At 36.3% G+C, this 16439-nt stretch overlaps 1 protein-coding gene across 6 annotated transcripts in view; it reads left to right on the top strand.

Moving 5' to 3' along the window:
* Positions 1 to 1927: 1927 nt before the first annotated feature.
* The window catches only part of LOC108132130 (mitochondrial outer membrane protein SLC25A46-like), a 33569-nt gene continuing 19057 nt past the window's right edge, over positions 1928 to 16439 (top strand). The window contains exons 1-5 of one of the 6 annotated variants that reach the window (XM_017251431.3): positions 1932 to 2124; positions 2199 to 2297; positions 2352 to 2485; positions 2528 to 2876; positions 5812 to 6301. In XM_017251431.3, the coding sequence (XP_017106920.1) occupies positions 2117 to 2124; positions 2199 to 2297; positions 2352 to 2485; positions 2528 to 2876; position 5812 (591 nt within the window). In that variant the 5' untranslated portion in view covers positions 1932 to 2116 and the 3' untranslated portion in view covers positions 5813 to 6301. Of the gene's footprint in view, positions 2125 to 2175; positions 2298 to 2351; positions 2486 to 2527; positions 2877 to 5083; positions 5109 to 5811; positions 6302 to 16439 lie in introns of those variants that run through there. The other 5 variants (XM_070283050.1, XM_043211251.2, XM_043211248.2 and 2 more) reach the window with 5 other exon arrangements.

Genomic DNA, 16439 nt, shown 5'->3' with positions numbered 1-16439 from the left:
GCCAAAAGAGTACACTCAAAAGACTTCATGTATGTTTTAAGACCTTGCAGATCAGTCCTTGTTTCAGGAGTTAGATTTAAACAGCTAATATCGTCAATGGCCTTCAGCAACCCAGGCATGTGAGCAGCAAATGGCTTCACACAATCTACTCGAGCAGACCAACGAGTGGTGGACGTGCTGTGTGAAGAGCATCCGACTTATATACTGCGTGCAAAGGAAAGAAGGGTGTGTGCAAAGTTTCAAGACGATAGCTTTAAAACTGAGAGACTAGTTCGCGTAGAAACGGACAGACAGACAGACGGTCATGCTCATATCAACTCAGGAGGTGATCCTGATCAAGAATATATATACTTTATAGGGTCGGAGATGTCTCCTTCACTGCGTTGCACACTTTTGGACAAAATTATAATACCCTCTGCAAGGGTATTATTAGTTAATGGTGGCGTCCATGAATCGATATTGTGCTGAGCATGAGCACCGCCATGACATGGGTCAGTAATGTTCAAGAGGATGCTCTCAAGAGTATCACGCTGAATCACTCGAGCGGATTGCCAAAAATTGTAACCAGCGAACAGATATAAATGACGTTTGTAAATTAGTTTTGTAATATAAAATGACTTGTTAGTGAGATCAACCAATATCATTTTCAATATTTATTCATTCTAATTAAACATTCATATTTTTCTTTCTCAATTTTGGCCATCTAAAAAATTAGACCCCACTCCCGGGCCCCTGTCCCTTGCGGGCCCCGGGACAATTTTGAAAGTTATGAAAGGGTCTGAACTTAAGAGCAATCTAATAAATAAACCCCTATTTGAGTCAACTCGTGACATTTTCCTAGTATGATATTCTCTAAATTTTTTTATGTCTTTATTTTTGGATTCGGCAGCTTCTTCAGATAATTATTCTATCAAAACAAGCGCATAATTTATAATTTCCGGACCGTGGACTAAATCTTTGTGAACTGAAGGTGGAAGGTAATACCATGGGTATAATTTAATTAGCATTTTTGCGTCGTCAAGTGCAAAGCTTCCAAATTTTTCGGTATTTATTTTATATCCAGAAGCCATGTATTGCAGTAATGTTGCACATCTCTCTAAACATGTTCATCCATTCCTGTTGTATCAGCAGACAATTTTGTATCACTAAAAAACCTTCTTGCCGTATTACCTTCATTTAAAGTTTTCGCCGCACCATGAATTCAAAATATAAGATCGTACAAACACACACTTATAAGAAGAACCTATTAAAATTTATTACAAGGGAATATCAAACAAAATAAAAACTATGTATTAGTAAATGAACAAATAGTTTTGAAAAGGTAAACACAAGCATGCCACACGAAGCCAGGGCAACAGCATAACAAGTAAATAAACAGCTGATCTCGGGGAGTTGAAAGAAATAATTTCATTTATTTCTATAGGTGTGACATGGAGGGTCAATTGATCAAACAAAAAAATAGTCGGCCCGAAAAATTTTCGACGCGCCAGGACAAATTAAAATTAATTTCTGCGGTCAAGGCGAAGCCCATAATATGGGATTTGACCCACAAGGGTCATTTTAATGCCATAAAATGGCATTGAAATGATTTGTGATTGAGTTTGATTTTGACCCAGTTTTCTATTTCTTAATCAGCTCCTTAGCGGCGAAATACATAAACAAAACACCAACATCCAATCGTTTTGAATTCATTTTTGCTTATTTGTTTTTTGTTTACAAACAACAACTGTTCAGTATTACCTTATTTCTTTATTTTTTTGGTCACACTACCTCGGTAGTTGAATAAAGTGCAAAATCGTTATCCGAATTTCAACAGCGGATTTTTGTCAACTCAGTACTATGCTTAAATGTTCACATACAAGTCCGTTAGTATGTTTCATTTTAAATTATTTCGATTTAAAGATAAAAAGGCGCGGATTTCTGTTATCGAAAAGTTGCCTTCTCTAACATACACACAAAACTTTCTTTAGTTGTTGATTTAATTTTACTTGTTATATACTGATATTTATAAAATAAACATACATACATATAAACAAATATTCCTACGTATTTTACCAGCAAGGCTTAAAACTAAACTTAATTTTAAAACCCACGACACTCCTACAATATTGTAACCATGAATAGGTATTTTTTTATAAACTTACATACCATTTGTGTTTTATGGGTATAGTTAAGATTTCTTTTATATGTATTAATAGATTTGTAGAAGCAGATGAATATGCCAAACTTGTCGAGAACGAATTGCCAGAAAACGTGTTACAGGCACTTTCTAAACCTGTAAATAATGTGGGCTATAGGTACTGTATTGACATTGCTTGCATTATTTTATATTATATGAATTACTTTTTTAGCATGGGCTACGAGAAGTCCATCGTGCAAAATATAAACGCAGACCAAGATCCAATAAAAGATATGCATTCTTTAAATGAATTGTCGTTACAAGTGGAAAAAAAGACAGGGGAAAAATTTGATATTGCTGAAGACGGTAAGTATTCGGATAGCAATAATAAATAATCCTAAAACAAAGATGTCTTAGAAATAACACTTCGTAATTATCTTGCCGTTGGCGTGCAGTGGGTTTCGCTAGTGACAGAAAACTTACTAAGTCATCCATTTATTGTCTTGCGTAGACAGTGTCAAGTTTTTAACACGTCAAATCGTTACCACATTCACCCAATAACACTACTGCCCAGTATATTAAATTTACAAAGGCGGCAAGGGTTAGCTACTTTATGGAAGGGTGTCGGTAGCTGCCTTCTTGTGCGTGGAATGACCCTGGCCATTGATGATATTATTTCCAAATTCACTGGTTGGCCTAAGGAAGTAAACAGTAAAACAACATTGAAGAGATTCGGACAACACATTCTCCTCAAGTGGTAAGACTTTTAAGAATAAGGTTAAAAGATTTTAAAAGTATATAAAGAAAAAATGCTTTATATATTTAAAATTGTACGTTGTGCAGTTTAAATTTTTTTGGTACATTTGTGTTACTTTTTCCAAACGAATTTATTGCTATCTGTTCATTGGAAAAAATTGTGTCTTGTTGTGTAACGCTTAAAGAATATTTTGTAAAATGTAAAGGGAGGAATTTTTGTAAATTACTTATGTATGTTCATATGTATGTATTATTAGGAACAATATTATTGGTATCGCGATATCCAAACAAACATTTTCCAATTAAAAATCTTTTTTTTTTTAAATATCTACACATGATTTCCCTTGCTTCATATATTTTGGCCATCCCTGAACCAAAGTCCAGAACAGCAATCAATTGACTTAAAGAAATTTATATGATTGTACCTTTTTTTTTTTTTTTAAAACAGGTTAAATTTTATTGTAGTCGCCGAAATCGTTCAGAACCATTTTAACATAAGCGGGCGCTTCATAGATGGGGTGAAAATGGTACATATGGGATATGGGCCTAGACTAAATGCAATAATTTACAATTAGTTACATTAATTTACAATACTAGTGAACAACACGGGAAGACAGATCGCTGGGGTGAAATCTCTTAAACGCCTAAAGGTTTGCGGGGTGTAATTGTACCATATATTAAATTATTATTTTTTTTTTTCGCGTTCTTTTAGAATTTGGAAATGCCTAGTGCATCAATAAGAGCTAGCATTCCTATATTCATCATAAAGCTTAGAGGCCCAGACAACCGAAGGGTGCTCGAGAAACTTTGGAATTGCCGACAACTTAGAGATGCCTCTGTAGTTGGCAGCATCGGACTTTTTCCCTTTTTTATGTAGGGAAATTAAGAATTATTCCTTCCACTTAAGGGGACCCCCCCCCCCCCCCCCCCCCCCCATTCTCGGTTTTAAAAAATCGATTTTTTTTTTTAATTTAATTCGAACTTATAACTCTTCAAGAATGTTCCCTGAAAATTTCAAGTCAAAATTTCAAAAACTCTTGAAGATATAGCCGATTTATGATGGAAGCCTCCGGCGACGGCGAGAGCCGTCTCAAAACTTTAAACGCGTTTTTCTCGAAACAGTGTTTTTACGACTGGCGCATGAGGTTACTCAAAAACTATTAATCAAATCGGTTCCAAATTTTAACACGTTATTCTATACATATATAGCTCTCGTATGAACTAGGATAAATCAAATCGGTGAAGATCTTCTTTACTTTTCAACTCGATTTGTGGCTGAAAAAAAATGAAAATTTTCAAAAAAAAATTTCAAAGGCCCGCCATTTTGTTAATTTTTGAGCGAAGTTAATAATCCTAGTTCATACGAGAGCCAAACATGTACTCTTTCTAATCTTTGATCACAAAAAACAACGACAAAAACAAAAAAAAAAAAAATTCTGTGAAATGGTTTTCTTCCTTTTTGTGTCTTAATATATGTAAGCACAGTTACAACCCTAAAAAATAATTTATGTTCATTTGCCAGCCCATTGAAAATCGTCAAAATTTAAAATCGAGAATGGGGGGGGTCCTCTTAAGGGGAAAAATCGAGGTTTCCAAAGATAAGTTGAAAAGTCTTAGAAGAGGCTTGCACAGAGCGCTGGCACAGTATTTTAGCACACAGCCTGGTGCCTGGCGGGGCCTGGCGAATAAATGGGTTTGATTTTTAGAAGATCAGATAACAAGTTTTTCTCAGAAAAAAACGGACAGAAAATAAGACTTGCTGCTTGAATGTTATATGCGTAAGGCTGATCTGTCAATTTAGGCGGAGAATAATTTGTTATTCAAAAAAAATTCTGCGAATAGATCGGCAATGGCCTGATAAGAGGTCGCAGAGGAATTTTCAAACGTAAGCAGGGGTGAAAAAGATACGTGTTTACGCTTAGTGTTTACCTAATTATAAAACTGCTTTGGATTCTGAGTAAATTGTATCCGGCAGCGGTGAATATAAATCCTGTAACATTCAGCGTTATGCACGGTAAAATTTGACCGAGCGTAGATATCTTGAAAAACCTACTGCAGGTTTTTTTTTATATTTAATGAAAAGCTTATTTTTAGTATTTTTTAGGTTAGTGAGGCAACTTGTAAACCAATTAGGATTTGTTGAAGCGGACGGATATTTCCATGGCACACATGAGTCAAAAAATGTATTTAAAGTAAAATTTCTTTAAGGTGGCGTTAAAATCAGTGCATGCCAGAATATCGGACCAATTATATGTATCGATAAGGCTATAAAGTTTGTGAAAATCGGCTTTACGGAAGCAGCGAATCTTATTTGGCATGCATGGAGACATCTGATCGATACCAGGAATGGTTTCGATTGAGACCTCCAGCGTGGGATGATATGGATCCTCTGGGGTTGAAAGGGGAAAAGCTCTGGAGAGAGCTGTACCATCAAGATCTGATACAAAACATAAGTCCAAAAGCCGACCTAACGAATTTCTAACATGGTTAATCTGACCTAGGGACATGTCAAACATGCCCGCGGTGAAGTCATGGTGAGTGATAAGTGATAAAGATGGTGAGTTATCGACGTTGGACCACTTTAATTCGCCCACAGCGACATGGAATGGGTTTGACCTTTAGAAGATCAGATAATAAGCTATACTCGATGTTATTCGACATTCTCTCGATGTGAATGTTGTATGCGTAAGGATGTTCTGTCATTTTAGGCGAAGAATAAGTTGTTTAAAAAAAATGTTGCGAATAGATCGGCAATGGCCTGATCAGAGGTCGCAGATTAAAAACGGATTGAATAGCGGACAAATGCTGCCAATATGTGGGCGGTTCAGACGAAAACGGTATATACGAACATGTAAAGTATAAAAATTTCTAGGACAAAACGATATTAATGCAAATAAACTCAATGTGACCAAACTCTTGTGATTTCACCTTTTCAGAAGCAAGTTGGGAGTCTACCGAAATGAGGACTTCGCTGAGGTCGATCCCTTCTAAAAGTGGTGTATTTTAGAGGTCTGCAGGAATACATTCTTATTGCCTCAGCCTAAGAATACATCCGAATGGAATGGAATGAATGAGTGCAAGAGACACAACGAATTGAGTGAGAGAGCATTCTAACTCATGGGCATTCTCTTGCTTTGAAACAGAGTGAGTTTGGGTGGAAAGTAAAAAGAGTGTTTTTGGAATGAGGAATGAAGCCGAATGTCTCGAATGGTTTTTAACACACTCTATGCATTCATTTATTTTCTTCTGTTAAGCAAAACGCTTCCTTAATACTTCTTTAATAATGAAGGAATTGACCGAAAGGTGAATTGTGATGAAAATGTTTTTTTTATTTATGGTATTTATGTTATTATTATTTTCTTAGTGATTTTTGTTTAGTTTTTTCAAATTAAATTATTTTACAAAATTTTTTTAGCGGCAAAATTGTGCTGGAAAATTATTTATTAATAAATATTGAAAATGTTTTTACATTCTTATAAGTAAAATATGTAAAATAAATTATACAGCATAATAATGAATATATCTGAAAAAAACAATGACTTACTTCCACTTTTGAATTATTTTATTATCAGCGTCTAAAAAAACAGGCAAATGTGCATAGTTGTATCGTATATTCTAGAATGCATTTGAAACAATTCGAATGCGAACTGTAACTCTAACTCATTCAATGCTATTCATGCAGACCTCTAGTGTACTTACTTGGCAAAACTTCAGAGCTAAAGATCTGCGGCTTTAACCAAGTTTCTGTAAAGGCTATAATATGGGATGCAAAGAAAAAACTATCAGAATATAGTTTGGAGAGTTTACTACATAGCCCCCTAGTATTCTGATAGGTAAGTGTCACGGAACTAGGCTGATGTTCTTGGACGAAAATATTCTCTGGCCAAAAACTGGGTGAACAAATCGTCTGGAACATTAGCGTGGGCCGACGAATATCGAAAGAAGACGTGCGCCGTATATAATAATATTTAAATTAAGCTATGTCCCCCACCTTTATATCGGCGTTTGTTTTGGATTTGATATAAGCAGAGATATCAATCGCTGAAGTATCAGGGGCAAGCCGAGAAACAAATATATGTTTCGATGGAGGAATCCCCTGCAAGGGTTTTGGTGTCGCAGGTACGAGAACTGCAGCATCAGTCGGTGCGGGTGGTCCGGTCTGTGGAATACGCTTTTGGGTGACTCTAACGGGGGTTTCGTTCTCCCAAAACGGGGGTTTCCCGTGGCATCACTTGAAGGGATGCCATGGCGGACATATCGGACAATTGCTCATTTTCCCTAAGAAATTCGGATGAATTGTTCTCAGTTCTAGCCCTTGGGGTGGTCAGAGGTATGAGCGGCTGCATTAATGTCGGCTGAGGCGGATCAGAAACAGCGGATTTCTTACGCTTAGGGGACTCATTTAGCAGCTGAAGGCCACTAAACTGAGTGTCAAGCGCACTGAGCAGGTCATTGATTTTACGAAAACCATTGATCAGCTCTTTAATTCCATTCTTGGTCTGTCTCATGAACGACCTCATTTCGCCTTAGACAGCACGACAATTTTCACAACAATAATGTATACCGGACCTACGAGAAATGGCATCCGAAACTGAGGCAGTGAACCCGGCACACTAGGCGTGTACGACGTTTTCACAAAGCCAGCAATGGATGGTAGGCTGGGATGAGGAAATTGTGTTGTTACAAGACTTCATAGAACAGACCAGTTTAAATTCCATATTTTTAATTAATAAAACAAAATTAATATATAAAAAGTTAAAAAAACATCATACCTTGAACCACTGAGTCAAATAGGAAGTCGAAGCGAGAGCTTTGGAGAGTGCAAAGGAAAAATGCAGAAATAGAGATAAGACGGGGAAAAAGCAGAGCTATGCTTGGAATCGAATTTAGACAAATTATTAATTCGCCTTCAAATATACCACAGCACTCGCGAAGCGATACGGTTTAGGTTAAAACTTAGGATTCTCAATAGATTCGATTCACAAGTAAGTTAACACCGGTTTACCAATATTTATCATAAACGCAGTGCGCATAAAAAAAAACACGTCCGTTCGCTTAAGAGGAGAGACCGTGTAAATTCGTTAACTGCAATTTTTATATCTTTGCTGACCCTATAATCTGTAGCCTTTAACCTACTTGGACCATATATAACTGACATTTACTGAATTTTTATTATTGAAATTGTACCAAATAATCTCCGATTATAAACATGTCCCCCTGTCTCTGTTTCTTTCGATTTAAAACTTTGCACGCACCTTACTTATTTTTGCACGCAATATATAAGTCGGAACGGCCGGGATCGGCCGACTATATCCTATAGCTGCCATATAACTGATTGATCGGAAATGGTATAACTTTGGTGTTTTTAGAGTTAGAGAGTCAAATTTGACACGAAAGCTATTTTTGGCAAAATAATACGCCACGCAAAATTTCAGAAGGATCAGCCGACTATATCCTATAGCTGCCATATAACTGAACGATCGGAAATAGTATTTGGTAGAAATATGAACTTTCGTATTTTTGAAGATAGAAGCTTGGGACTTTTTTTAGATTTTTTATTTTAGTTAATTGGTTTTATTATGATCTAATCATAAAGATCGGCCAACTTTATCCGATATTTGCGATATATATCCGGTTTTAACTGCAAGGGTATATCAACATCGGCTTTGCCCGAAGTTAGCTTTCCTTGCAGAGGGTATTATAATTTTGTCCAAAAGTGTGCAACGCAGTGAAGGAGACATCTCCGACCCTATAAAGTATATATATTCTTGATCAGGATCACCTCCTGAGTTGATATGAGCATGTCCGTCTGTCCGTCTGTCCGTCTGTCCGTCTGTCTGTCTGTCTGTCTGTCCGTTTCTACGCGAACTAGTCTCTCAGTTTTGAAGCTATCGTCTTGAAACTTTGCACACACCCTTCTTTTCTTTGCACGCAGTATATAAGTCGGAACGGCCCGGATCGGCCGACTATATCCTATAGCTGCCATATAACTGATTGATCGGAAATGGTATAACTTTGGTGTTTTTAGAGTTAGAGAGTTCAAATTTGACATGAGAGCTATTTTTGGCAAATTATTGTGACATGCCAAATTTCATAAGGATCGGCCGACTATATCTTATAGCTGCCATATAACTGAACGATCGGAAATGACCTAACTTTCGTGTTTTTGAAGATAGAAAGCTGAAACTTAATACAGATTCTATTATTGGCCAGTTGATCCGACCTACCAAATTTCATTAGGATCGGTCGACTATATCCTATAGCTGCCATATAACTGAACGATCGGAAATGGTACTTGGTAGAAATATCAACTTTCGTATTTTTGAAGATAGAAGTTTGGGACTTATTTTAGATTTTGTATTTTAGTAAATTGGTTTTATTATGATGTAATCATAAGGATCTGCCAACTATATCCGATGTTTGCGATATATATCCGGTTTTAACTGCAAGGGTATATAAACTTCGGCTCCGCCTGAAGTTAGCTTTCCTTTCTTGTTATAATAAAAATTGAATCATAAGTTTTATTTTACATTTTTATACCCTTGCAGAGGGTATTATAATTTTGGTCAAAAGTGTGCAACGCAGTGAAGGAGACATCTCCGACCCTATAAAGTATATATATTCTTGATCAGGATCACCTCCTGAGTTGATATGAGCATGTCCGTCTGTCCGTCTGTCCGTCTGTCCGTCTGTCTGTCTGTCTGTCTGTCCGTTTCTACGCGAACTAGTCTCTCAGTTTTGAAGCTATCGTCTTGAAACTTTGCACACACCCTTCTTTTCTTTGCACGCAGTATATAAGTCGGAACGGCCCGGATCGGCCGACTATATCCTATAGCTGCCATATAACTGATTGATCGGAAATGGTATAACTTTGGTGTTTTTAGAGTTAGAGAGTTCAAATTTGACATGAGAGCTATTTTTGGCAAATTATTGTGACATGCCAAATTTCATAAGGATCGGCCGACTATATCTTATAGCTGCCATATAACTGAACGATCGGAAATGACCTAACTTTCGTGTTTTTGAAGATAGAAAGCTGAAACTTAATACAGATTCTATTATTGGCCAGTTGATCCGACCTACCAAATTTCATTAGGATCGGTCGACTATATCCTATAGCTGCCATATAACTGAACGATCGGAAATGGTACTTGGTAGAAATATCAACTTTCGTATTTTTGAAGATAGAAGCTTGGGACTTTTTTTAGATTTTTTATTTTAGTTAATTGGTTTTATTATGATCTAATCATAAAGATCGGCCAACTTTATCCGATGTTTGCGATATATATCCGGTTTTAACTGCAAGGGTATATAAACTTCGGCTCCGCCTGAAGTTAGCTTTCCTTTCTTGTTATAATAAAAATTGAATCATAAGTTTTATTTTACATTTTTATACCCTTGCAGAGGGTATTATAATTTTGGTCAAAAGTGTGCAACGCAGTGAAGGAGACATCTCCGACCCTATAAAGTATATATATTCTTGATCAGGATCACCTCCTGAGTTGATATGAGCATGTCCGTCTGTCCGTCTGTCCGTCTGTCCGTCTGTCTGTCTGTCTGTCTGTCCGTTTCTACGCGAACTAGTCTCTCAGTTTTGAAGCTATCGTCTTGAAACTTTGCACACACCCTTCTTTTCTTTGCACGCAGTATATAAGTCGGAACGGCCCGGATCGGCCGACTATATCCTATAGCTGCCATATAACTGATTGATCGGAAATGGTATAACTTTGGTGTTTTTAGAGTTAGAGAGTTCAAATTTGACATGAGAGCTATTTTTGGCAAATTATTGTGACATGCCAAATTTCATAAGGATCGGCCGACTATATCTTATAGCTGCCATATAACTGAACGATCGGAAATGACCTAACTTTCGTGTTTTTGAAGATAGAAAGCTGAAACTTAATACAGATTCTATTATTGGCCAGTTGATCCGACCTACCAAATTTCATTAGGATCGGTCGACTATATCCTATAGCTGCCATATAACTGAACGATCGGAAATGGTACTTGGTAGAAATATCAACTTTCGTATTTTTGAAGATAGAAGTTTGGGACTTATTTTAGATTTTGTATTTTAGTAAATTGGTTTTATTATGATGTAATCATAAGGATCTGCCAACTATATCCGATGTTTGCGATATATATCCGGTTTTAACTGCAAGGGTATATAAACTTCGGCTCCGCCTGAAGTTAGCTTTCCTTTCTTGTTATAATAAAAATTGAATCATAAGTTTTATTTTACATTTTTATACCCTTGCAGAGGGTATTATAATTTTGGTCAAAAGTGTGCAACGCAGTGAAGGAGACATCTCCGACCCTATAAAGTATATATATTCTTGATCAGGATCACCTCCTGAGTTGATATGAGCATGTCCGTCTGTCCGTCTGTCCGTCTGTCTGTCCGTCTGTCTGTTTCTACGCAAACTAGTCTCTCAGTTTTAAAGCTATCGTCTTGAAACTTTGCACACATCCTTCTTTCCTTTGCACGCAGTATATAAGTCGGAACGGCCCGGATCGGTCGACTATATCCTATAGCTGCCATATAACTGATTGATCGGAAATGGTATAACTTTGGTGTTTTTAAAGTTAGAGAGTTCAAATTTTAGGTGAGAGCTTTTTTTGGCAACATAATACGACATGCCAAATTTCATAAGGATCGGCCGACTATATCCTATAGCTGCCATATAACTGAACGATCGGAAATGACCCAACGTGTTTTTGATGATAGAAAGCTGGCACTTGGTACACATTCTATTTTTGGTCAGTTAATCCGATCTACCAAATTTCATAACGATCGGTTGACTATATCTTATAGCTGACATATAACTGTACGATCGGAAATGGTTTTTGGTAGAAATACCAACTTTGGTATTTTTGAAGATAGAAGCTTGAGACTTATTTTAGATTTTGTATTGTAATAAATTGGATTATATATTCATATTCCCATAAGGATCGGCCAACTATATCCGATGTTTGCGATATATATCCGGTTTTAGCTGCAAGGGTATATCAACTTCGGCTCCGCCCGGAGTTAGCTTTGCTTTCTTGTTTTAATAAAAATTGAATCATAATTTTTATTTTTATTTTTTTCATAAAAATTGATAAATAATTATTATTCTTAATTATTATTATAAAAATTGAAAATAAGAGTTTTATTTCAATATTAACAATAGAAATCGAAATAAAAGTTTTTTGTGTTTCTGGATTCGCCCTTAAAAAATGGTATATGTGTCCTTTTCCCACTCTCCACAAAGGCTTTTTTGTGGTTCAATTTTTTTGAACTCTGGTATTTTTGCTTACCCTGCTTAGTATTTAACGTATTCAAAAAATATTTTGTTTTGGTTCTATAGTATTTAGTTGGTCTTCCTTGAGTTTTTAATACGGCTTTTATTCTTGATGGCATAAAATCTACCAAGTGTTCGTTAGTTTTCTTAATTATGTCTTTATAACAGACTCTTTCCACTGTTAAAGGGACCCTCCCCATTCTCGGTTTCAAAAAATAGATTTTTTTAAATTTAATTCGAACGTATAACTATTCAAGAATGTTCCTTTAAAATTTTAAGTGAAAATTTCAAAAACTCTTGAAGATATACCCGATTTATGGTGGAAGCGTCAGGCGACGGCGAGAGCCGTCTCAAAACTTTAAACGCGTTTTTCTCGAAACAGTGTTTTTACGATTGGCGCATGAGTTTACTCAAAAACTATTAATCCAATCGGTTCCAAATTTTAATACGTTATTTAATACGGTATTTTAATACATATATAGCTCTCGTATGAACTAGGATAAATCAAATCGGTGAAGATCTTCTTTACTTTTCAACTTGATTTGTGGCTGAAAAATAGGAAATTTAAAAAAAAACAAGAAAGGAAAGCTAACTTCGGGCGGAGCCGAAGTTTATATACCCTTGCAGTTAAAACCGGATATATATCGCAAACATCGGATATAGTTGGCCGATCCTTATCTGAATAGGAATATATAATCCAATTTATTACAATACAAAATCTAAAAAAAGTCCCAAACTTCTATCTTCGAAAATACGAAAGTTGATATTTCTACCAAATACCATTTCTGATCGTTCAGTTATATGGCAGCTATGAGATATAGTCGGCCGATCCTAATGAAATTTGGTAGGTTGGATTAACTGACCAAAAATAGAATCTGTATTAAATTCCAGCTTTCTATCTTCAAAAACACGAAAGTTGGGTCATTTCCGATCGTTCAGTTATATGGCAGCTATAGGATATAGTCGGCCGATCCTTATGAAATTTAGCATGACGTAATGTTTTGCCAAAAATAGCTCTCATGTCAAATTTGAACTCTCTAACTCTAAAAACACAAAAGTTATACCATTTCCGATCAATCAGTTATATGGCAGCTATAGGATATAGTCGGCCGATCCGGGTCGTTCCGACTTATATACTGCGTGCAAAGGAAAAAAGGGTGTGTGCAAAGTTTCAAGACGATAGCTTCAAAACTGAGAGACTAGTTTGCGTAGAAACAGACAGACGGACAGACAGACGGACAGACAGACGGACAGACGGACATGCTCATATCAACTCAGGAGGTGATCCTGATCAAGAATATATATACTTTATAGGGTCGGAGATGTCTCCTTCACTGCGTTGCACACTTTTGACCAAAATTATAATACCCTCTGCAAGGGTATAAAAATTTTAAAGGTCCGCCAATTTGTTAATTTTTGTGCGAAACTATGTGCGAAATAATTTATGTTCATTTGCCAGCCCATTGAAAATTGTCGAAATTTGAATCAAGAATCCCCTTAAATTAAATTCGCATATTTTTTTGGTTTTGTTCTTATGTATTTTAACTTTTAAAATAGGACAACGATATTGAATTGAATAGAAATCAGGGCTACTGCCTGGCCAGTCTCACCTTGGAACTTTTCAGCATTCACAGTTCCATCAAGTAATGTTAGATCACCAACGCCATAGTAAGAAAAGCATCCCCGGACCATTCGGCATGCTTCTTGCCTGACCTTTTGCCGTAAGCAATTATTTTTGAAGCGTTTGTCACGTTTGGGGCGCACCTAGCTCATACTATTGTAAGACAAATGGATTATTTTTGTGTCGTTACAAAAAATGACGTTCCGCCAATCATGTACAGTCCAAGATTCTGCATTTTGACCCACTGTAGCCTTTTCTGGAGCATTTTTGCGGTCAAGACAGGGTTTTTCGCTGTTCGACGGCCATGAGGTCCGGCCTCCTCAATGTTCCTTCGAACTGTTCGAGTGCTTATTTCGACTTCTTTCACCTGGAAAAACGTACTTCTTACATGTTTTGCTGATTTGAAACGATCAGTCATGCCTAATCGTGAAAGGATTCGATGCTTGTGGTAGTTGGTCTTCTTTTTCTTTCCTGATCCTGGCAAATGCTTTAGAGTTCTGGTTTTCTTAAAAATTTAGTAGGATATCCTCGAAAGAAGACTTAATGAATCTAACATTAGAGCTTATTCCTCGGAAGCTTAAGATTTTTCATTGTAAGGCCAATATGGCCCCTTTGGACATTTTCAGTCATTTTCGACATATTTAAAAAAATTTTTTTTTAACATAAGAAGTTTAATAATTTAAACAAGAAAGGAAAGCTAACTTCGGGCGGAGCCGAAGTTTATATACCCTTGCAGCTAAAACCGGATATATATCGCAAACATCGGATATAGTTGGCCGATCCGTATGAAATTTGGTAGGATGGATCAAAATATAATCTGTACCAAGTTCCAGCTTTCTATCTTCAAAAACACAAAAGTTGGGTCATTTCCGATCGTTCAGTTATATGGCAGCTATAGGATATAGTCGGCCGATCCTAATGAAATTTGGTAGGTTGGATCAACTAACCAAAAATAGAGTCTGTACTAAATTCCAGCTTTCTATCTTCAAAAACACGAAAGTTGGGTCATTTCCGATCGTTGAGTTATATGGCAGCTATAGGATATAGTCGGCCGATCCTTATGAAATTTGGCATGTCGTATTATTTTGCCAAAAATAGCTCTCATGTCAAATTTGAACTCTCTAACTCTAAAAACACCAAAGTTATACCATTTCCGATCAATCAGTTATATGGCAGCTATAGGATATAGTCGGCCGATCCCGGCCGTTCCGACTTATATACTGCGTGCAAAGGAAAGAAGGGTGTGTGCAAAGTTTCAAGACGATAGCTTTAAAACTGAGAGACTAGTTTGCGTAGAAACAGACAGACGGACAGACGGACAGACGGACATGCTCATATCAACTCAGGAGGTGATCCTGATCAAGAATATATATACTTTATAGGGTCGGAGATGTCTCCTTCACTGCGTTGCACACTTTTGGACAAAATTATAATACCCTCTGCAAGGGTATAAAAATACTTTTAGATCATGAAAGCTTCCGCAAATAACGAAAAAATTTCAACTCGATATAATAACACGCGCTACTACCACACTAACCCAAAGTATGAGCTAGGTGCGCCCCAAACGCGACAAACGCTTGAAAAATAATTGCTTACGGCAAAAGGTCAGGCAAGGAGCATGCCGAATTGTCCGGGATGCTTTTCTTACTATGGCGTTAGTGATCTAACATTACTTGATGGAACTGTGAATGCTGAAAAGTTCCAAGGTGTTCTGAATCGTCACCTTCTACCCTCAATGGAGGACCATCTTTCTCATGCCCCAAACATAATCTTTCAGGACGACTCAGGTCCTTGCTGTCGTCCAAAAAACAGGGATATATATTTTTTTTAATTCGTTAAGGATTTGTTTAAAAAATAATTGAAGTTTTAAATTTCTAGTATTTTTTTTTAAATTTAGGTAATAAATTATTTGCAGAAAAATCGAATATCAACATTAGACTGGCCAGGCAGTAGTCCTGATTTCTATTCGATTCAATATCGTTGTCCTATTTTAAAAGTTAAAATACATAAAAACAAAACCAAAAAAATAAGAGAATTTAATTTAACAATGGAAAGTGTCTTTTATAAAGACATAATTAGGCCGTACTAAAAACTCAAGGAAGACCAAATAAATACTAAAGAACCAAAACAAAATTATTTTTGAACACCTTAAATATTAATCTATTAAGAAACAATTTTCAAAAATTTTTACACATTTTTGTTAATTCTTTCGAATATTAAAGTATACGTTTTATTTCCAAATAAAACAAAATTAAATTAAAAACAAGAAAGCAAAGCTAACTCCGGGCGGAGCCGAAGTTGATATACCTTTGCAGCTAAAACCGGATATATATCGCAAACATCGGATATAGTTGGCCGATCCTTATGGGAATATGAATATATAATCCAATTTATTACAATACAAAATCTAAAAAAAGTCTCAAGCTTCTATCTTCAAAAATACCAAAGTTGGTATTTCTACCAAAAACCATTTCCGATCGTACAGTTATATGTCAGCTATAAGATATAGTCAACCGATCGTTATGAAATTTGGTAGATCGGATTAACTGACCAAAAATAGAATGTGTACCAAGTGCCAGCTTTCTATCATCAAAAACACGTTGGGTCCGATCGTTCCGATCGTTCAGTTATATGGCAGCTATAGGATATAGTCGGCCGA

Source organism: Drosophila bipectinata, chromosome XR (genome assembly GCF_030179905.1).
Source record: "Drosophila bipectinata strain 14024-0381.07 chromosome XR, DbipHiC1v2, whole genome shotgun sequence".
In the NCBI taxonomy this organism is placed as follows: domain Eukaryota; kingdom Metazoa; phylum Arthropoda; class Insecta; order Diptera; family Drosophilidae; genus Drosophila; species Drosophila bipectinata.
This window is presented reverse-complemented; position numbering and strand designations above follow the sequence as displayed.